The following is a 23,490-nucleotide window of genomic DNA, read 5'->3' as shown; positions in this document are numbered from 1 at the left end:
TCTGAAAATGCTATAAAAATAATCATCAAATAAGGAAGGGGCAATATTTCTTTTGTACTTTGTATTATCTGTTCTACAGTTTTGGATTAATTTCAGGTTTTATACTTAGCTTTGTTCAGAGCTGGGGAACAAAATTGGTAAGGGGAAGAATGGGGGGGGGGAATCATAATATTTAAAGATCATTTGAAGGACCTGTGGTCTTTAGCTTGGAGAAGTCTAAAGATGAGAAATATTTATATTGTCTTCAAATATCAGACACAGGGAAGTAAGATTGAACTTATTTTTAAGGGTCCCCATATGACAGAATTAAAGCAAACAGGTGGAGCTATAAGGGATGTCAATGAAAATAAAAATTTTCTAACAGTTAGGAAAGCAAACCCAACCTAAAAGGATATTGATTTCCCCACATTAAAGATATTGGCAAGAGTGTTATAGAGAGAATCCATGCTTCAAATGTTGGTTGAATGCCATGATCTTTGAGTTCCTTTCTTGATCTTGTTTTAAGACTCAATGATTTTCCAACATTGGTCCTCATCTTTAGGCTTGCAATAAAGTTGGTGAAAAAGTAAAAAGGGGAAAAAAGAAAATCTATAATCATCTGGCTTTTGTGGTATTAAAAAAGATAATATTCTACCTGAATAGACTATTTTTATTCTAAAATAAGTGGCATATATATATATATATATATATATATATATATACACATATATACACACACGTGTGTGTGTGTGTATGAGGCAGCTAACAATTGAATGAGTAAAATTTTTTTTCAGTAATGAAAGACATTTGGAAACTAAGCATCTTAATGTATTACTTTTGTTTTATATTAATCCTAAATAATTGAGTCAGAAATCCATTTACTGCTTTCCTGAATGGGCCAAGGCTCCTGATGATATCTATTTGATTTTGATAATGGGAAATTTAAGCTATATATATATATATATATATATATATATATATATATATACACACACATATATGTATACTAATACTACATATACATACACACATACATGCACACTGCATATACATAGTTTTGATGAAACAAATGGGCACAGGCTGGGTGGGGATGATGATTTTTTTTTTTGCTCCTTTTTTGGCCGCAGCTGGGAAGGGAGTAGGAAACTGGTCCAAGTCATTTAATGCTCCCTGGATTTATCTTATTCCTAGGATTGCTTGGTTTAGTCTTCACAGAGAAGAAATGCTGACCATCTTCTTCATAAAGCAACAATGCTAACAATTAGCATTTCTATAACACATTAAGGCTTACAATGTGCTTTACTAATACCTTCTTTTCCCCCCACCACAACTCTGAGCTTTGTAGGCACTTCGAGTATTCCCATATTGTCAGAAGTTAATTCTCTCGCTCAGTGTCACACAGCTAAGATATATTGAGATGGAATTGACCTCCAGTCTTAACTGCCTTCAGGTTCAGCACTCTGTCTCACCATTTTTAAACTATAGGGGATCATCCTGAGAATTGTGGAAATACTCACCGTTATCACTTTCTTGGACTAAGTCCATTCTTCCATAAGGAGAAAGAGAAAGAATAGACAGGCCATAAAGGCACACTAAGGAAAAAAATTACACTTTCTGCAACTATCTTTGGTTGCTGAAATTTTTGCAACACAATGCCATTGAAATTCATTCTTTTTGTAAGGAGGGAGGTTATAATTTTTAAAAGATAACTTTGTTTAGGAAACTATGTAACTTTCAGCTTTCCAATTCTTGGAAATGTTTACTTGTTACTAATCTGACAGTAAATTCTTTGAAAAGATAAGAGATAGCACAGTTCCTGAGATACTGTAGATACCCGATCAATGCTGGTTGATAAACTGAAGACTCTAGACAGAAAGCCAAAGACTTAGAAGCAACTCACAAGTTAACTTGAATATTTAAAAAAGTAATGGTTTTTATTTTTATTGTTGTTGGAGACAGAGCAAGGAAAATAACCTTGTATCCTTTTCAGGGCTTGAAAATAAAAGAGATTCTAACCCTTCATGTGAAAGCAGGGAAAGGGAATAGAAAGCTGTCTGTTCATTTCTTACTTAAGTCTACTAGGTGCTTCAAAAGGTTCTAAATCAAGTAGGGACAATGGAGGAACTTAAATTATTCAGAGAAAAAAGAACAAGACCTTAGTACTGATTGATTCCCTCATCAACAATTATTATTAAGGTTTTATATTTTTGATAGGTGAGAGCTTAATGTAGAGACATCATCATATAGCAGATAACTGGCTAGTTTGGTGAACTGAGTCTTTTTCCCTGGAGCCTGGCAAACTCATCTTTGTGAATTCAAATCTGGCCCTCAAATCCTTACTAGTTGGTGAACATAGGGAAATATTTGCTATTTGCCTCAGTTTCCTCATCTGGAATAAGTTAGAAAACTACTCCAGTGTCTCTGCCAAGCAAATTCCAAATAGGGTTATGAAGAGTTAGACCTGTCTGAAAATGACTGAAGAGCAAGACTTAGGAAGCAAGGAAACTTGAGTTAAAGTCCCAGTTTTAGCTAAAACAGTGTGATTCTGGGCAAGTTTTGAATCTCAAAGAACTCTAAACTAATCTCTGATGAAAGAAGGTGAATTTTTCATCTAGGAAGTCTCTATATTACTGAAAACCCAAATCCAATCCCAATCTCTAACAATCTATTCTGTTTATGTATCCCTTAATTTCTAAAGTTAGAAATGAACAACCTTGGAAATCATTTCAAAATTTGATCATACCTGTTTAATATGCTTTTAATGCAGTTAGTTTCTAATATACAAATTAACAACCTTTTAAATTATCCTAAATTAAGAAGGAGCACCATGATCACAGTATAGTTGAGGTGTACCTGGCTAAATGAATTTGTTTTGTTTCTCTGAGCTGTAGAAGGTCTTCAAATATTTGATCCTCGTGATATCGTTGTCTCTATGTTTGGATTTTATTTTTGTGACATTCATCTAAAACACAATGGGTAATTTCTAATAATCTATACATTGGCAACTTTTGCTTAAATTGGTGAGGAAATTAAGGATTCAGGATAATTCTTTATCCATGTAATCCATCTTTAATTGAGAGTTGATAAAAAAACCTTTGTATTTTTTTGTCTTTGTGCATAGAATTTGAGCATGAAATAGGGTCAGAAAAGAAAAAAATAAAATATGATTGAAATTTTGCAATAAGAACACTTGCAAATAAAAGTTAACAGTAAGAGATTTCAGTCTCTTCCTCCATTGCTGTTTCTGCTGTGGGAAGAAATTGTAAAGACTGCCACTAGTCATGATACCAGCAACAGCAGGTACCATTTTAGGTTTTATTTCTATTTTTTTTTTTACTTTTCACTTATCTATCTATCTATTCATTCATTCATTCATTCATTCATTCATTCATTCATTCATTCATTTATTTTATGTTTTTGCAAGGCAAATGGGGTTAAGTGGCTTGCCCAAGGCCACACAGCTAGGTAATTATTAAGTGTCTGAGAGCTGATTTGAACCCAGGTACTCCTGACTCCAGGGCCAGTGCTTTATCCACTGTGCCACCTAGCTTCCCCAGCAGGTACCATTTTATAGGAATGACTTTGACATGTTAGAAGACTGTGGAATCTTTTTTTGACTTCTGACTTTTTTGGAGCATAATTACTCAGTGCCTGCTTTGATCTGAGCATTTTTAGTACTGCTTTGGAGAAGTATAATGTAATGGAATAAGTTCAACTTCTCAGTTCATTGATTGTGTGCTCTTAGAAAACTATGTATTTCTTTTTCATGAAAAAAAGTAATGGGGTGATCTTTTAATCTTTAAAGTTTCTTTCCATCTCTAATATACGCTGATTCTCTGTATTTGGTGATTAGTGGACTGAATTTCTCTCTTAGAGAGATGTTTCAACTATTTTAAATATTATGTGCTAGAAAGATGTGAAAAGGAAGTATAGAAAGGAATCATTTTTGTTCTGCTCTATGACTTTTGTGAAGGCTTAGCCAAAATGCTTATCTAATCTGAAAGTGGCTGCTTAAATTCTGAGTAAGAGTATCTTTATAAAATCATCTTGACAGGTAAAATGATGGGCAAAATTTCACAAAATGAAAGTAAATAATTGTAAATGAATTATATGTCAAAGTGTGGTGGTGTGGATAGAGCAGCTAGTCAAGAAGAGTCCTTTGTGTGAATTTAAATCTGACTTTAGTCACTTCCTAGATATGTGACTCTAGGCAAGTTACTTTATTCTCTCCCTCAATTTCCTCATCTGTAAAATGTTCTGGAGAAGAAAACAGTCCAGTATCTTTGCAAAAAAAAAAAAAACCCTCCAAATGAGTTCACAAACAATTAGATGCCGCTTAAAAAACTACCCAACAACAACAGTGCATGTCAAAGATGGAAGAAATTTTGGGTAGATAATGGTTCAATGTCACCTTGACACATGCTGAGGAATTTAACCAACATTTTGAGAGAATTGAAGACTGTAGCATTAAGACTACGAACCATTTTTCGAGTAGTGGGTACTTTGCCTGAAGAAAAGTCATTGCAGGAGAAATATTTGTTGAATGAACATCACGTTTAAAATAAGAAAGAGTTCTGACTTGAAGTCATTTCTTGTTGTGTGAAAGGAAGTTCTGAACTAATCATTTTAGAGACAAGATTACTAGAGACATTCTTTTTATTCAGTTATGATTATAATTTACACTTTTTTATTTTTACTCATTAAAATATTTACAGACTATTTATACATGCCTTCAGACTTCTCTGTCTGATCATTTTGAAACTGAATTTTAAATTTTATAGAATTCTTGAATATTGGCTATTACTATTAGGTTTAAGTCATAGTTCAAAGTTTAGGTAAGAGTTTACTTGACTATTTGCTTCATCAAATAGACCAATATTCATTTGAATTTCAAAATTTATTCTGACTTTGACCAACAAGTGTTTTTGCTTTCTAATTGGTCATCTTTCTAAAGGTAATCTCACTAGAAATTTCCTCTTTTGGTCCTTGGAAATTTGGATCTTGCCAGACTTGAATAGTTCTCATTACTGTAGGAAGAAAGGTCCTCTGGTAGACAGAGGAAAGCAAGATATTGTTTTAGAAATTTTAAGTTTTTGAAAAAAAATCAACTCATAATATTTCTCTTTTAGATTTGCCCAAGGGTTTTAGACTAGTATCATTTAATAAATGGTTTTAATCAAGATTAAGTGATTTGCCCAGAGTCAGATTTGACCTCAAGGCTCATGATTGTATCAACTGCATCTCCTAGCTACCCCTTAAAATGCTTTCTTAAAAGAGGTTGAGGACATTGATTTTTGTCTATTTCTTTAGCAGAATATTAAGAGTAATATCCCAACATTTGTCATGTTTTTTGAGATTTTTTTTTTTGCAAGGATCTCCTGACTCCAGAGTCAGTGCTCTAGCCACTGGCTACCTAGCTGCCCCAGTTGCATTGTTTAAAAGTGAAATGAGCTGTCTTAGGAAACTAGAGGGCTTTAAGTGGTGTCTAGTTAAGGATGAGCAAGGAAAGAAGGAAGGAGCTGAGGGAGGAAGGAAGGAAGGAAGGAAGGAATATTTTTAAAAAAGCATTTATTGAGCACTTCTCATATATTAAGCTCTGGGCAAACAAAAACAAGAGTGAAACAATTCCTGCACACAGCTATATTCATGTTTAAGAGAGACAACATATATACAGGGATTTTGAGTAGAATCTTAGGGAAAGTACATTTACACATCCTTCCCAGCAGGCTTGGTGGTCTTTGGTTTTGATTCTAGAAGTGAAAATTGGACAGAGATGAGGTGAGAAAATGAAGAGGACATTCTTCTTGCTCCTATCCCTACAGAGGGGTGTTCTCTGGTCTGGGCTGCAAATCAGTTGGTGAGTAAATAGTGGGAGAAATAAACTGAGACATGAGTGGAGAAGTGGGTCTGATAGAAGAATTGATTATGTTCAGCTACATATGGATTGTTTAGCTATCCTTTGAAATCCCTTTCTATTAAAAATATTGTGTTACTTGGTCACAAATATGAATTAATTTAATTAATTTCGGCTCTATGTGGAAATTTGAAATGTAGATGATGGAGATAAAAAAAGTCACAGTGAGTGTAGGAACTTAATTACATGTCATCCACTAGACATACATCCCCTATAATTATATTTTTAAAATAAGAGTATTAACACCAATTGCTAAGGCCCAACATGACTCTTTCTAAATATCTTTTCTTAAGAATTAGTAGCATTTGTCAACAGTGTTGATAGGATCATCTTATGGAGACTGGCTGCCACCAGCCTTTTTCCTTAATTTTTGTGATTGTGTCTTTTGCTTTTTTGAAAACCTGCTTCATTCATCTTGCTCACCACTTTTGTCATTCTTCCTGAAGATTTAAATATTATACTTGTTTTATGGGACTTAATAACCTCTAAATTATTTTATGCTGTCTTCAGTATCCAAAACCTTGAAGATAATCTGGTAAATGAAGAAAGTTTATGATTTTTTTTAAATCCATTTTCTATTCCCAGCTTTTGTGTGTTTGAAAACAAAAAAGCAGGCTCATAATTCCTTGCCCTTTCAGAATATTTCATTTGAGTTCTGACAGTAATAACTGTGTTTTATCTGGCTGTCAGTGGTCCTTCTAGGAAGGACCTAAATTGTAATGTGCTCATTCATTGTATTGTGAGGAAAGAATACATTAAATGTCTAAAACAATAGGGGAAAAAAAGGAAAACTGACTCAGTTAATTCCAGTGAAAATAAAAGTAATATATTCTCTCTGATAAAATGGATATCAGTAATTGGTGTGGTCTGAGAACTGTTGTTTTTTTCCTTTGAACAAAAAAGTGTTCATCACTGAGTATTATGAAATAGTGATTCAGGGTAAAATGTCACACTTTCATGATATACAAAATGAGGAGTGGTTTTTTTTTTTGCAATGTCATTGTTTTTACATTCACATTTTATTAATAACCTTATTTTTCTAGTGAATGAACTCTATGTTGAGCTTTTGCTAAAGAAAACATTTTTTTTTCAGAAAATAGAGACATTCTGTTGCTTTGTTAATTTTTTTACATAAAAATTTCTTTATGGCATCTTGATCAATAATCTATAACTTGCATAATGCTTTCAAGGTATAGACCCACTAAAGTAGCCACTTGTGAACTATGTTTCATAGCTATGAAATCCCAGGAGTCTGAGAAAGATGACTAACCCAGCCTTATGTCTGAGATATTGGAAAATTATCATTTTGAAAATTCTTTTTTCCCCCTGAGATCTACTGAGCTTGATGGGGAATGTCTTTCTGCTTTCTACCTCCCTATAAGACAATAGAGTATAATGTACTTCACTCATGAAGAGTAACTTTACTCAAGAATGGGTGAAATAAAAAGCATTTAAGTCATTACTATATATAAAATATTATGGTGAAACAAGACTTATCTGAGAGGTACTTTGCAACCTTTCTGCTAAATAGTTACTGTGACTATGTTAGAAAATTATCTTTTTCACATTTAGCACTGGTGAACTGCTTTTAATTTTCTTTTAGATTTTTAAACAGTAGACCAGAGATCATGTAAGAGGATTCAAAAGAAAGTTACTGAGTAGTAAATATACCTTGTGTAAGACGAGTATGAAATAACTGTTATACCATTTTAAGTGAAAGTGGCTTATTAAATTAGTAAACAGTTTTATCTCACCATCCATCTAAGTAAATAAATGTATGGACTTTGTGAATTAGTGTCTCTAGTCATTACTGTTAATCATTTTTTTTAAAAGAAGGGATGAACTTCAAATTTTATTTGGAAGATGTCTTTATTAAATATAGCCCATCTGATTTAACAGAATTGTGCTTATTGTAAAAAATAATATTAGACTTATTGATGTTGGTCCATTTGGCTGCTTTTTGAAAGAAAATCTGGGAAAGCAAGGCTGTCTTTTTAATGGCACAATTTCTTACCAGATGGCAAAACAACTGGAATTGACAGCCTTGTACTGTTCTGCATATTTTGAAACTTGTGCAATTTCATGATAGGGGGCCCTTCATTTTGATATATAGAAAATAATCTTTATTCCAGGGAGAGATGATATTTGTTATTTATTAGACTTAAAAAAATCTTTCTTACATTTTCTGAGCTTTTGGCTTGATTCTAAAATTAGACACTGAGGGGGGTACAGTGGATAGAACACTGGTCTGAGAGTCAGGAAACTTTGGTTTCAAATCTAACATTAGACTCTAGCTATGTAATCTTAGAAAATCACTGAACTTTTGTTTGCCTCATTTCTCTCATCTCTAAAATGAGGGTTAATGTAATAATAGCACTTATCTCTCAAGGTTCTTGTGAGGATCAGATGAGAGTATAGTTGTTAAGATACTTTTGTTCATAACAAAGCAATCCATATCAGTAACAAATTGTAGATTATTTTTGTTTCCTGTACTCAAAGTACACTGAGAGAGCCTCAGGAACTAATTCCATGGAACCCAACTAATGTCCTAGAGTCAACTCTAGTGGATAGAGTGTTAGACCAGGAGTCAGAAAGCCCTGAGTTCAAATTGGACCTCAGACACTTGCTGAGAAGTCAATGAATATCTGCCTCTGGATAGGAAACAGCAAAGCACTTCAGTATCCTTGCCAAGAAAACCTCTTAACCTGGGCGAGTCACTTAACCTTTGTTTGCTTCTGGAGGAGGAAATGGCAAACAACTTCAGCCTCTTTGCCAAAAAGATCCCATGGTTAAGACTGGCATGATATGGTCTATATTGTGAAGAGTTGGACATGACTGAATGAATTTTCTCTTTAATAAGGTTAGTAGGGGGCAGTGGTTGGTGAGGATCTTTACACCACCCTTTTCCTCAAATATATATTTGAAAATACTATTCTTGAATTTCAAAATCAGTTTTATTTTTCTGCATTTGCTGTATTTTTGTTGACTAAACTTTCATACAAACTTGCTTCTGGATATGTCCCATTTTAAAGGTGGCACAATGGATAGAGCACTAGGCTTGAAATTAGGAAGGCTTAGCCTCCTGAGTTGTGACCCTGGCAAATCCCTTTGCTTCAGTTCCTCATCTATAAAATGAGCTGGAGAAGGGAAATGACAAAATACTCCAATATCTTTGACAAGAAAGTCCCTAAATATGGTAATAAAGAGTCAGACACAACTGAACTGACTGGAAAAAAAAAAAAAGAAAAAAGGCAGTAATTGTGTTTTTTTTTTCAGTCAAACCATAATTGTTATTTTCTCAGGCAAATACTTCATAAAAACTTGCTTTTTCTAAATATATTCATTTGTTTACTTATTTATAGGATGAAAAAAAGATTGACCACAAAAATTAATGGGTAGTTTCATTTCCTTAAGCAGTTGTGTTCATGTATATGTGTTAATTTCTTTTTAACTTTGAATACAATGATCAAAAAGCTGTTGCTAATATTAAACAAGTTTAAACTGTACTTAGTAGGCCATAAGAAATTGTGTAATACTTTTGGAATATAAGATTGATATGACCAGATCTTTGCATAGTAAGATTTATTTGTTAACTGTATCAAAGTTGGGTTGGAGGAAAGAAAGAATGTAGATGGGCAAATTTACTAGAATTCTGTTGCTAATGTCCAGATATATTATAAATCTGTAATAATAATGTTTTTAAAGATGACCATGATATCAGGGAGGTGATGTCATGACAAGCACATGAATTGGATTTAAATAAGGGGTGCTGTGCTAAGTCACCTCACTTTCCCCTCCAGACTCATCTAGGTCCTGTGACCATATATGAATCAGGAAGATTGGAGATAGTTCTGGATGTGAGGCAATCAGGGTTAAGTGTCCAAGATCACACAGTAAGATTCAAGTGTCTGGGGTCAGATTTGAACTCCTGTCTTCCTGACTCCAAGGTCTGTGCTCTAGCCATTATGCCACTGATGGCAGTGGGAAAAACATAGTGATGTGATGGTTATGTGAAATCTACTGCACTTGGTAATGGATTGGGAATGAAAGGTGAAGAGATAAGAGCCCCTGGTAATGATTTATGGAAGATTGGGTTAAAAAAGGAAGAATTACCTTGAGTGAAACATGAGATTAAAAATGAGGCTATAGGGGTGGCTAGGTAGTACAGTGGATAGAGCATGGGCCCTGGAGTCAGGAGTCCCTGAGTTCAAATTTGGCCTCAGACACTCTCTAATTACCTAGCTGCATGGCCTTGGGCAAGGCACTTAACCCCATTGCCTTGCAAAAGCTTTTAAAAAAAGAGGCTATTTTGGAAGTCCTGGGTGGAAATAGTGCTTTGGCAGGTAGGAGTGGTGATCTGGAAGTATTTTGAATAATTAAGAATGGATATATAGATTTCGAAGTCATATACACAGAGGTAATGGTACCTAGATGGCTCAATGGATTGAGTGCCAGGCCTAGATTCAGAAAGACTCAATTAATTGAGTTCAAATCTGATCTCAGACACTTTCTAGTTGTATGACCCTTAGCCCTCTTTACCTCAGTTTTCTCATCTTTTAAATGAACTTTACAATGATTAAAATGGCAAATCACTCCAGTATACTTTCCATGGGATTCGAAATAGTTGGACATTACTAAAAAGGCTGAACAACAAACAAATAGCAGGGTAATATTTAATACTGTAGAAATGAGTATGGAGAGAAGACAGACAAAAAACCTTGTTCAGGGTTTGAAAAAGAAAGGAATAGTGGGTAGAGAGGAAGAAGTAAGAACCAGATTTGTATGAAATGTCTAAAACCCAAGGAAGTTTGCAATGAATAGTGTGTCTAATGTTTCAAAGAATTCAGGAGTATATGGGATGAAAAAACAACCATTGGATTTGAGAGGAGATTTTTTTTTTTTTTGTGACTTTGAGAAAATCAGTTTCTGTAGAATGGTATGGGAAAGAACATTGTTTCCAGGAATCGAGAGATGGTGAGGAAGTAGAAACATCAGGTTATAAAGAAGTTTTTTGAAGAACAATATTGCCTGACTATATAGTAAAAAGGTCAAAGGGAGAAGGGATTCCCCCCCCCCCCCCCCTTTTTTTTTTTTTTGAAGAAAAAGTTTTGGGAGAGGGAATCATACTGTACTTCAAGTGCATAATATCTGGAACTTTAAAGGAACTATGATAAGTAATTTAATTTAAACATTTAAAATATATAAGTGAATTTAATTTAATTTAAATTTACAAATAAATTTAAATTTAATTTAAATTATGGATATAAGATTTGATTTTAATGGGATGAGGTATTTTCTTTCCTTGAGAGCTTCGCTAAGGTTATTTTTGAATCTATGATTTTATTAGTTAAAGGGAACCCACAGGGGTGGGGGGGGTTCTTTTATTCTAATTGCAATTCTTCTGCAATCTACTGTTAGAACTCCTTTGAACCCAGATTAAGATGAATTTTGTTGTTGTTATTTAGTTTTTTCATTCTCCCCACTTCTTCATTTGGATTTTTCTTGGCAAATATCCTGCAGTGCTTTACCATTTTCTTCTCAAAGCTAATTTTACATGAGGAAATTAAGTGACTTGTCCAGGGTCACACAGCTAACTTGTGTGAGATCAGATTTCATCTTGGGAAAATGACTCTTGGCAATCTCTTCACTGTAAAAGGGGTAGTATTGTGCCTATTTGCTTTACTTATATTTTAGCTTGTTTTTGAGTATTTTTAGTAATGTTTAGTAACATTACTTGAGTATTTTTAGTAATAAAACCATGTTTTATTAATGTTTATTAATTTGGTAATATTTGATGAACATTGATTTAGTAATTTTTAGTAATGTTAGTAATGTTGGTTTAGTAATTTTTACTGTTTAGCAAGGTATTATGTCCTTCCTCCCTCTCTATAATTGAACAATTTAAACTGTAAGAGGCATGGCTGGCATTAAGTTATGATGTGTTTTTTGAATTCATTCTCTTCAAAAACCTGTGTTAAAGACACTTCTTTTGCCCTTTGTGGACAAGGTATTTTCTCCTCTTTGGAGTTGTCAGTTAAACTGCTCTTTGACACCTAGCTGGAGCAATATCAGGGTGATTTCATGATGACCAAATTTACAGATAACAATACAAAATGTTTTATCTCTTTAGTGGTAGTAATTTGTAGTCAGATAGATTGACATGACAAGGAATGGAGCCTTACATCACTCCAAGTCAGTACCTCTAGGGGTATGACAGGATTGTTGAGTTATTCCAATCCTGCTGAATTTCTTTAGCATGACTTCCCATGTGTTGTCATTGCAGAGAATACTTTTCATTTTAATGCTAGAAAGATGTTTTTAGTGTGCACTCTATGCAAGGTATGTGAGATTCAATGGTATAAAATAATACAAGGATGCCTGATAGAATCTGATAGAAACAAAAGGAAAATATTTATTATTTATAATAGTATGTGTGTGTATATATGTATGTATATAGGCAATGATTTAAACATATAAGGACTCTTGAATAATTACCAGTTGTTCCATGAAATAAATCAGAACTCATTAGTATCCTTTCTCGTTGAGCAAAGGAATGAGAGTTTGTGATTTTTCTACGGTTCTGACTCCAGAAGCAGACATGCCCAATTCTTTGTTCTCTGCTCAGTCTATTAGTTGGCATTCATATCTGCTTTTTTTAAAGGAATTTATACTAAATTTCAGTTTTTTTAAAAAATTTAACTTCTCATCTCTATTTCCTAAACCTTTCCAATACTTTTGACAATGGAGGGGGAAAATAGACTTTATACAAGATAATTAGTGTTATTTATTTTATAATGAGATTAAAAAAACATTGATAAACAGTTATAATAATAAACTGATCTATAATTTTATTATTTAGTTACCTTTTGAATACATTCTGCCAGTTGATTAAAATGAGTGTAATTTAATCAGTATTGTATTGCACACTGAGAATAATTTAGGCGAATGTCAAGGACAAGTGTTATCTATTCTATTATTGTAGTGAGATATTGCAATAATGAGTGGAACAGAAGCAAATCAGAAAATATTTCAAGTTTTTCATCTCATTGTCTAGATATTTTAACATCACACACCTTTTGCATTTAAAATAAATTGGATGTTGCAAATTAGCAGTTACATTTTCCCCCCTTAATTGTTAATCTGGAATATCTTCTTGTTTGTGTGTATACTTCAATTTGCTATTATTTATTTCAAAACTGAATTTTCATTCACAACTTCACTTGAGTACTTGATAATAAAAAAATAAAATTGATAAAATCCATAATTTGTGCAGTCCTTACTATTTTTGTATCTTTGCTTTTTTTTAAAAGATTAAATAACTGCTTTCTCATGTTGTTGATTTATGCAATTGTTAAGTGAATCAATGCTTTTGTTATTATTTGAAGTTCTTATCATTTTGATTTTTTGAAACATTTTCCCTATTTCACCCCCATCTCTGTGAAATTTAGATATTTATATTTGCTTGTCTTCTGCAGAGAGGGCATTTCTTCCTTCTTATCCTCATTGTTTGCCTTTAACAGAGAAAGAAAAATTTTCTTAGGTCTGTGTAAAATAAGTCACTTAAGTACTATCTCATTTGGATAGATTGATTGAAAGAATCATAATCAAGTGGGTTGTGTTCTGCTGCTTTTAAATTTTCCCTTGTGGGGAAATCATTGATAAGGATAGACTTTAGGGGAATTTAGCACTATTGAGGTAAATGTACAAAAGTAGTTTTATCTTGCTCCTTACACTTTATTAGATTATTCTATCATAAGTCATTTGCTGATGTCTTAAAAAAAGAAATCCTTTTATTTTGTAAAACTCAGCTAGAAAGATATTTTATTACTAGCTTAAAATAGCCTTTTAAAAAACAGTTTATTGCAATTAGCCAGTCCATAAGTAAATGTAGTGCTTCATAATCCCCAAAGAGCAAGAAAGGAGATACATTCTTAAAGTCGTTGGCCATTATGATTATAGTTTACAATTGTTTTTCTTTTTCCTTTCTTTGCTTTGTATCAGTTCGTATAAATCATCTCATGTGTCTCTGTACTCTTCACATGCATTTTTACATACAGCAATATCCCCATATGTTCATGTATCTGTTTGCTTAGCCATTCTTGAGTAATGCACATTTACTTTTTAAAAATAAACTTTTATTCTTTTTCTCCATCACCTACTTTCTTACTATGTACCTTTCTACCTTAATAGAAAATAGCGGGAAAATTTCCAGTGAAATAAAGCAGCATTGAAAACTTTATTCTTGTTATAGTCCCCCAACTTTACAAGAAAGGGGCAAGGACCTTTCTCATAACTAATTGGGGTCAAACTTGGTTATTAAAATTTCATTTTGATTATTTTATTGTTCTTTTTCTTTACATTTGCATTATTATAGTCATTTTGAACATTATTTTCCTGTTTTATTACTTTAATTTGCATCTATCTATATTTTCCCACACTTCTATTCTACATTTTGGTATTGGTTACATTATTGATGATGATGCTTCCTTTTTGTGTAATAGCAACCTCTATTTTATATGAATGAAATTCTAGATTAAGAGATGAGAGATATCTAAGATATCTTGTCCAATTTCATTTTTCAGATGAACTCAAAGAGATTAAATGATGAGTTCTAGGTCACAAAAATTGTAGCCGAGCAGGGATTTGCCCCATGTCTTTGAATTCCAGATCATTTTCTCCCCACTGTACCATCTTTCCAGAACTGTAGTGTTCAGAGTTCTGTTGTTTGTTATTTATTAATAAAGATTTCTATACAGATACAGTAAAAAACAAAGTTGGCTGCAGTTTGATGGACTTCATTTTGGACATTAGTGGCTATGGGAGAACAACTTGGAGACAATATTGGGGGGCAGGGTTCATCTTCACTATTTTAACAGTGCATTTAAGGCTGAATTTGTTTATTATCAAATTGGACTAGGAGATTAGCTGTCCATGGTCTAACAGTAAATAGCCTTTCCACTTTTGGTCTTAAGAGTTTGGATTCCCTCATACCCTAGCTTACTGAATTTCAGTTTTGTAAATCAAAAGGAATCAATATATTCATCTGCTTAAAATTCCTTCATGATTCAGATAAATTTTTTCCTCCTTTGGCAAATTTATTTCTTTTTAGTAAGTTTGAGGTTGTGATTGGGGAGGGCAATCAGGCAACTTTGGCAAAAATGTGTTTCTTTACTATATATTCACTTAGTACAATGAAACAGTAACTATTTAAATGAGTTTTTAATGAACCATGTCGCAAGTAAGGCTCATAGAATGATTAAGTATTTAGTGCTCTCTCCATGTCATTAAAGTAAGTTCAGTCATCAGAAAGTCTACAAATTGATTTCATAGTTACTTCTTTCATGTCCAAATTATAATTTGCAGCTACCTCATTAATTTGCTCTTGGTTTCTATACTGTTTCGATGATGACTGCTTTACACTGGTCACTTAGAAGAAAACAACACTTGATCATCCCTAAGCTCTAATTAGTTCCCTCCTCCCACTTTTTTGATTAGGTCATCTATTTGTGATTAACTAATTTCAAAATTACTTTCCTTTATTTTAGTAGGTAAACTCTAATTTTTAATCTATATTTTAGCAACAGCAGCAGCAGCAGCAAAAAGTATATATAGTTGTACCTTAAGGATAAGTGTAGGTACTGCTGCCGCCTTGGTAATAATAGGGAAACCCTCATTATATCTGCTATGGTGTTGACAAGTGGGTCAGCTCCCTCCTGGCTATAATCATTTGCATATTTTCATTGTGGTATGGGGTTGACATACTCATGGCTATTAGCTGAACACAAATCTTAAAGAGGGAATCTAATTAGTCTGAAGGCTCAGCGGGTGAAGCAGCATGTGTCACCCTGAGGGATAGCAGAGTGCAAGTCCAGATTTTGAATTTAAACAGCATAAGCCTAGGAGTGTCACAGGTGAACTGAACGTCTATGTCTTCAGTACCTAAGCAAAGTATAGGGACCTGTGACTAAGAAATATTTCCTCCTTTTGGATCCTATAAACTCTTGTTGGCACAATGACCTCTGCTTGAAGGTACTCTGTACATTGAAAGCCTGGACACTTACCTGCTTAGTGGGATTTGAGATTTTGGGGAACTCTCATATACCTGCGTGTTTGTGCATGTTGAAAATGTATGTATATGTACAGAATCTCTTTCTTATCTTAAATAAAGATGAATTTAAATATTGTTTCTTTTCCTCTGAATAAATTTAAACAATTTAAACAACTAGGGGATTGTAACAATTTAAAGGCATTTTCACTTATATAATTGTAGCAATTTTATATTTTGGTTTCTTTTTTTCTCTCCCTAAAAACAATTAATTTTTCAATTAAAATATTTTCCCCTTTGTAGCAAGTCACAAACCCTTTTAATAACTATGTGTATATATATATATATATATATATATATATATACATATATATGTATATATATATATTTAAAGCAAAACAAAGTTCTCCTTTTTCTGCATCCTCTAATAATGTCTTAATTGAACTCTGTCAGGAGATGGTCAGTATGTTTCATTTTCAGTCCTATGGAATCCTTATTGGTTCTTATGTTGATCTGGGTTCAATCAGAATACGTTCAATCAATCTGTCATCCAATATTCATTTAACACCTACTATGTTCCTTGGTATTGTGTTAATCTCTAGGGTATCCAGCTATAAGCAAAAAAGTTCCTACCTTCAAGGAGATCACAATCTAATGGCTGGGAATGGGATCGGGAGGCAGAAGGTACAGTGGCACAAATACAAACAAGCTATATAATAGAAAGTCATTAGCAGATGGAAAACACTAGAATTCAGAACCCTTCAGAAAGGCTTCCTCTGTAGAAGATGGGATTTTTCTTGAGATTTAATGAGAAACCAGTAGGCAGAGCTGAGGATGGAGAGTTTATCTTTTTAATGTTATTTTTATTATGCAGTGTCACAAAAGTCTTAATACATACTTCAGCTTTCCTAGCTTAAACTTACTAATACTTCTGGAACATCCTGGCTCTTTGTTCTCTTCTAGTTATTTTTATTTAATTTAGTATAGGTCTATCCATTTTGAATTTTTCCCTTTATAATCCTTTATAAAATAATGATACTTTACTACATTTATGTACCTAACTTGAGTCTGCTGTTCCTCAATACTTTGACACACTGTTTCCAACTTTTGCTATTATAAATAGAGTCGCTATGAATATTTTCAATCATATAATTTTTTCCAACTGTCATTTGCTAAGGTATAAACTCCTTTGATCAAAGATTAGGAGTAACATTATGATTTACATTTTTGTAAATAGTTTAGACCAATTAGAGCTCCTTCAGTAGTGAATCATCAGTCCTGTTTCTCCCATGTTCCCAACAATATAGAATTAAATAAACTTTTTTCCTTCAACTATTCTTATGAGGATGAGGTGATAGCTCTGGTTATTTAAAATGAGCATTTCATTGATGATTCTGATTATTTTCAGTTTGGGACAATTTTATATGATTCTGCATAGTTTTTTTCTTTTATAACTCATTTCCATTCTTAGATCATATATGAATTATGGTATTAATCATACATGCTTTCATCAATTCCCACTAAAATTTGAGTGTCAGTCCCTTTCAGGGAACAACTCTAAAATCATTTTTTCTCAAATCAAATCTTCATTTATTCATGAAAAATAATTTGATTTTTATATAATTGAAGTAGTCTGTTTTGACTTGACTAATATTCTCTGTTGTAGTTTATGAATTCATCTATCCATCTCCTGTTTTGCCATCTCCTAAGGTGAGGTTTGTTATAGTGTCTAGAGAGCTGGTCTTAGGGAATAGAAAGATCACATTTAAGTCTTTCCCTAAAATGTATTGTGACTATTATTGATATTGTATGACTTGATGACTATGCAGCAGATCTCTTAAAACCACAAATTAGTGAAGACTTGCTAATCTAAGTGTAAGTCATCCACACACTGGGAATTTCCTCTGTGTACATTTTCAGAGATTCATTCCCTAACCACTCCACCCCCCAAAAAAAATTCCTCAATTCATTTGCAATTTTTGTGGCCTACAAAATAGGATGGTCATCTAATTTTTTTCCCCCTAAACGGTTTCCCAGGATCCTTAGCAGCTGTCACTGAAGAGTTCTTACTTGAGTACTTTGCAATCTTGAATTTATTAAATTGTGAACTGCTCCATACACTTTTTGAGAGTATGTAAGATTTCTTTTAAAATTACCATAGTATGGTAGCATTCCTGATGCATTATCTCATTGTGGAGTTTGTTAATAAAAACAAATGTCACTCTAGCTGCCTTTTTCCTATACATGGGCAAGTCCACTAATGAAAATACTATGACCATATGCTTGATGTCATAGATATCATGTCTTTTTCTCTTAGACTCTGTCTTCTGCATAAACCATTTCTTAAATTTTGTCATGTGATTGGTTTGGTGTAGTACTACCGACCTTAAGAGATTGAAATATATGGCAAGTATGGACAATTTCCTGTCAAACCTACTGTGGAGTGAATTTAATACCAACTCTTCCAGCTGGTTTCATTTTCACATTGCAGAGAATATGAGACAATGGAGTATGATATGCCATGACTCTAGGCAGATCATTTTAGGTTAAAGTAGGGGATGACTGTCAGGAAGAATATTTAGGATCATGTCTATTTCTTAACATTTTCCCTTATGCTTTGAATATTCTTAATGGCCAAAATTCAGATTGTGATAATAGGTGAATTGTATGTTTTCTTTGTAATATTAAACAATTTCTTGCTTTGATTTTATAAAAGTTCAGTGTTTGGTGATTTTTTTTTATATAGAATACTATACAAGTCTGTTACTTAACCTCTGTCTTCACAGTCACTGAACCTGAGGAAATAGATGTAAATTAAGAGACTGTCAGGTTCATAAACTGTGAAATCGGCTGTTTAACAAGGCTGTATAGTCTCTATTTTTAATATTCTTCATGAAGAATGACACATTTCTAAGTTCAAAAAGAGAAGTGTGAGTAAGGTGAGGCTAGGTAGAATCGTCACTGGATTGCCTTTGGGACAGACTTAAAATTTCTTCGTCAGTTTTATTTCTGCCAACCGGGAGAAATTATTATATAATGTTAGCAGATAATTTGTTGGTAAATGGGTCCATCTACCCTCAGTCTTATTTCAAGACTTTGGTATACATGGTTTTGTCCAAGACAACCCTGGAGTTTTGGTTTTTTCCTTTCCCATTTTTTATTAGTGGGTCATGCTTAGATTAAATTATAAGCACTTCACCTTTATCTAGAGCTTCATATTGACCTGTTTTTTGTTTTTTTTTTTTTGAGAAAATCATGAAACAAAAGTATGGGACTCCATTGCCAAGTTATTAACAGCCTAGGGAATTAACAAGAAGGACTTTTATTTCTCTGAATCTTCATCATTATTCCAACTGGTCTCTTAGAGAAGTTGAGTGCGCAAAGTCACCATAGTTACCAAAAGTTACTTTAAAACCTAGACTGTCTTGTCTTAGCCTGTACTGCAGGACCTTTTAGTCACTTGACAAGAAAACAAAATACAGAAGAATCCTAATGTCAAATTGAGAAGATTCAAAATCTGGAAATATATCTTGGATCAGGTAGGGAAGTAAATATCTTCTTCTTCCCTGCCCCACTACCTCTGTTGGAGACAGGGATGAAATAGAATCATCTGCAATTAAAAAAAGAAATGGAATGATCTTTTTGGATGACATCTATCTGGTTCTCTTGTGAGAGGAAGAAAACCATTGTATGTCTGATGTTTTTATTTGGTTTTTCCACACACTAAGAAAGTTCTACTTATTTCTTTCTGAGATTGTATGTAAGACTATTAGTATCATTTAATGTTGTGTATGTGTGTGGGCAAAAAAGTGACTAGATCTGGATATTTGTTTTTCCCCTGCAAAGGTGGCCTTAAGTCAAGAACTACTAAGGAATATGGAATCTAATAGACTCAAAATCTCTGAACCAAAAGTCATGCATAGTTTAATAGTTTCTTAGACACACCTCCAAATTACTCTTCAGAATATTTGGACCAGTTCATAGGTCCAGCAGCGCATTAAAGTACCTGTTTTCTCACATAATCCTCTTGAACATGTGATTTTCCTTTTTTTTTTTGTTATGTTAGAATTGCTTTTTAAAAAAAATTTCATTTCTCTTAATAATGATTTAGATGACTATTGCTAGCTTGTCTTCTTCTAAAAACAGTGTCTATCCATTTTTATTAGTGTTTAATGAAGGTAAGTTAGAAACCTATCATATGTATAGTTTGTTGAAGATTTCAAAATGCTTTCTAGGTATTTATTGGTGACAATTATTTGATTCATTCTCTACCAAAAATGTTTTATAGAGGTTAAATGATGTCCAAGAGTTTGACAGAAAATCTGTGGTAGAATTTTGAGGTCCTAGCCAAGTTATTTGCAAGTGGCATGTCACAGGAGATGTGCTCAATTCATAGGACCTTTGAATTGCTGGATTGGATCAAAGAGTATCCAGTAGCCATTGAAGCATGATATGTGTATGGAATTCTTCATTTCTCTGTTTGATAATACCGAGAAAACATTGTGTTTGAATATGAATTATAGTCACCAAACATTAAAGATGGACATCACCTTCATATTTTGGTGCTCATGATAGTATATGTAATGAGGTCCATTCAAACAAACTTGTGAATAGATTTAATTGTCACAAAGTGAAATTTGTATTTCATTTTGGAGGCATAGAGCTTCTAGAAGGAAGTCACAGGGGCTTGCTGAGCAGAGAACTATCCTGCCAAGACTTGTTCTTTAGGAACATCTCTTTGACACAAGTATTAAAGATGACTTGGAGAGGAGAGAGACTGGAGAGCTCCTTAGTTTTCTCTTTAGTTTTTTTCCTTAGTTTAGAGGAAGTGAGGAAAGACTGATATTAGGTGGTGTCTATGTAAAGTGGTGGTTATAGAATTGAGAAGATTTAACAACTGATTAGATGTCATAGTGTTGAGATAGAGAATCAGGGATGATTATGATTTAGAATAAAGAAAAATTCTTTCATGTAAAAGATCTTTTAAAAACAGCCACATATAACCAATAGATCTTATTCGTAAAACATTTCAGTGTTTATCATATACGAGATTTTGATAATGCATTATTAAACATAAAAATGTCATATTCAAGCGTTTAAATGCATTTCAGCATGATTGTTATTTGCTTTAGTTCACAATTGTTAATATTTGTGTGTAATCAGACTGGCATGAAAACAGGAACAATTCTTATAAAGATGAGTAAATATAATAAAAATTCCTTATTCAATATGTACTGTGTTTGCAGTATACTTTTTTATTTGTTTGTTTGTTTTGTTTGTTTGGTTTTTGCAAGGCAGTGGGGTTAAGTGATTTGCCCAAGATCACACAGCTAGGTAATTATTTTATGTCTGAGGCTGGTTTTGAACTCAGATCCTCCTGATTCCAGGTTGGTGCTCTATCCACTGTGCCACCTAGCTGCCCCACTATACTTATTTTTAAACAAAAAATATTGGAATTGTCATTTTCAGATGATTTTTTCCATTTATTTTAAAAAAAATTTCTGAAATTTCATATTTCACTTGGAAGAAACACTTTGAATGCAGACCATTATTAGCAGAATGTCAAAGGGTTACTTTTCTCATAGATATTCCAAAGGTCTTATATACCTTTCTTGGTATAAGACAACATAGTTCCCATTGTTCTGGTTTGAGTTAATATGCCTTCATTTAGTTTTTGAAGATAGAATCTTGTTTTTTTGTGCCTGAGAGTTGGTTAGGATTGTCAAGTGGCAAAATTAACATAAAATAATGAAATTAGTATATTTAGTTCTTCCAGGAGTAGATAAATATAACTGTAAGTTACTAAGTCACTCAGCCTTTGCTTGCCTCAGTTTCCTAAACTGTAAAATTGAGATAATGATAGAATCTACCTCAAATTTTGTTAGTAGCATAAGAAACAATGATATCTGTAAAGTGTATTGCACATGGTGTGTCAGATAAATTTCTATTCTCTTCCCCTTCCCTTTAACTTCCCTATTTAACTTTGCCAGATTAAAAACCAAAGTCTGGCAAAGTTAAATATATTCAAAGTAGCAAAGTTTGGTTTCAGACACTGGTTCTCTGAACAGAAGTTCAGCACTTTTAACTGAACCATGAGAAACTTACAGTTTTTTTAGGCTAGGATGTTTGAAATTAGAATTCTTTGCAGGTTGGCTTTTGATTTTTATTTATTACAAAGACTACTATGTAAAAAATTAAAAAATACATTGGAAAGTATATTTGTTTAACTAATATATTCCTGTGTTCTGATCTTGATGATGTTTTTGACTCCCTCAGTGAAGCAGGTCTGTGCTGACCTATAAATAACTTAAAGACTTTAGTATTTCTCCCTTAATTTGGAGTTGGCCAATAACTGGGGTTTTTAACCTGGATCAAAGTGACTGTGGATAGACATGAACTTAAATAGGAAAAAAAATTACATCTTTTCTTTCACAAAATCCCTAATTGAAAGTGATCTTTTCACAGCTTTACAACTCTGTTTTTTACTAAACTCTGATAGAAATTTATCATTTCCTTTAATTATTTAAAATATTATTCTAAGAAGTGGACAGTTGTCTTCCATAGACTGCCAGATGAATTTGTGGCAGAAAATCAGCAAATGTTGATGACAGCCTTTAAAGTTCTGTTCTCCTGGAACATGAATAATATGAGCTGGTGAACTTCTCTTTCCATCCCAGGAAATGGTATACAGAGATTTAGTCAACTACTGTTTACTGGGAGCATGAAGTTAAATAATTATGTCATTGTTTTGAACCTGTTGCTCTATCTTTCACATTGGAAGAATGACATTTCTATCTTTTCCCCCTCCATATTTATTTTGAAGATTAAATTAGATAACAATTGTATTTATAAGTATTTTTATTAAATGTCAACTAATAGCTTCTGATTCTCTATGTGTGGATACTAAAAGCAATATTTCTTTTTGTTATCCATTCAGTAGATCTTATTTAACTGTAAATTTTCTTTTCTTGAACAGCTGGTTGCTATATTTGATGAACAAGATCCACACCATGGAGGTGATGGCACCAGTGCGAGCTCCACTGGCACCCAGAGTCCAGAGATATTTGGCAGTGAGCTTAGCGCCAACAATGTTTCAGCCTTTCAGCCCTACCAAGCAGCAAGTGAAATTGAGGTCACGCCTTCCGTTCTTCGTGCAAGTAAGTGAAAACTCTCCTTGCTCTGCACATTTCATCTTAATTTACAGGGAACCCAACTTTTGTTACCCTTTCATGCTACTGTGAATGGAATTCACAGTCTGTGTTTATCAGAAGCTGATTAAAGAGCAGAGCCTGAACAAATGCCTCTTGCAAAGGAGGTAAATAAGCTTATTTTTCATTTTAATAGTTTGGATAGACTTGACTTTATCCTGATAGGACCTTTTAATTGCATACCCAAATTTAAATTATGATCTTATTGTAGGCAAAATTACAAGTATGATTATTTACCTCAGTGCCCTATTTGACACAATATGATGAAAGTGAACACAAAGTATGGGGAGTAGGAAAAGGCAAAGAAACAAGTTTAATTAGTAAGTAAACCCCATAAACAACTT

At 33.2% G+C, this 23,490-nt stretch overlaps 1 protein-coding gene across 23 annotated transcripts in view; it reads left to right on the top strand.

Moving 5' to 3' along the window:
* Positions 1 to 23,490, top strand: part of PARD3 (par-3 family cell polarity regulator) — a 710,070-nt gene that overhangs the window by 257,119 nt on the left and 429,461 nt on the right. For all 23 annotated transcript variants that reach the window (XM_074193157.1, XM_074193160.1, XM_074193150.1 and 20 more), the window contains exon 3: positions 22,915 to 23,095. In XM_074193157.1, the coding sequence (XP_074049258.1) occupies positions 22,915 to 23,095 (181 nt within the window). The remainder of the gene's footprint in view (positions 1 to 22,914; positions 23,096 to 23,490) is intronic.

Source organism: Macrotis lagotis, chromosome 7, assembly GCF_037893015.1.
Source record: "Macrotis lagotis isolate mMagLag1 chromosome 7, bilby.v1.9.chrom.fasta, whole genome shotgun sequence".
Classification (NCBI taxonomy): Eukaryota; Metazoa; Chordata; class Mammalia; order Peramelemorphia; family Peramelidae; genus Macrotis; species Macrotis lagotis.
The sequence above is the reverse complement of the archived record's forward strand: the minus strand, read 5'-3'. Positions and strand labels throughout refer to the sequence as shown.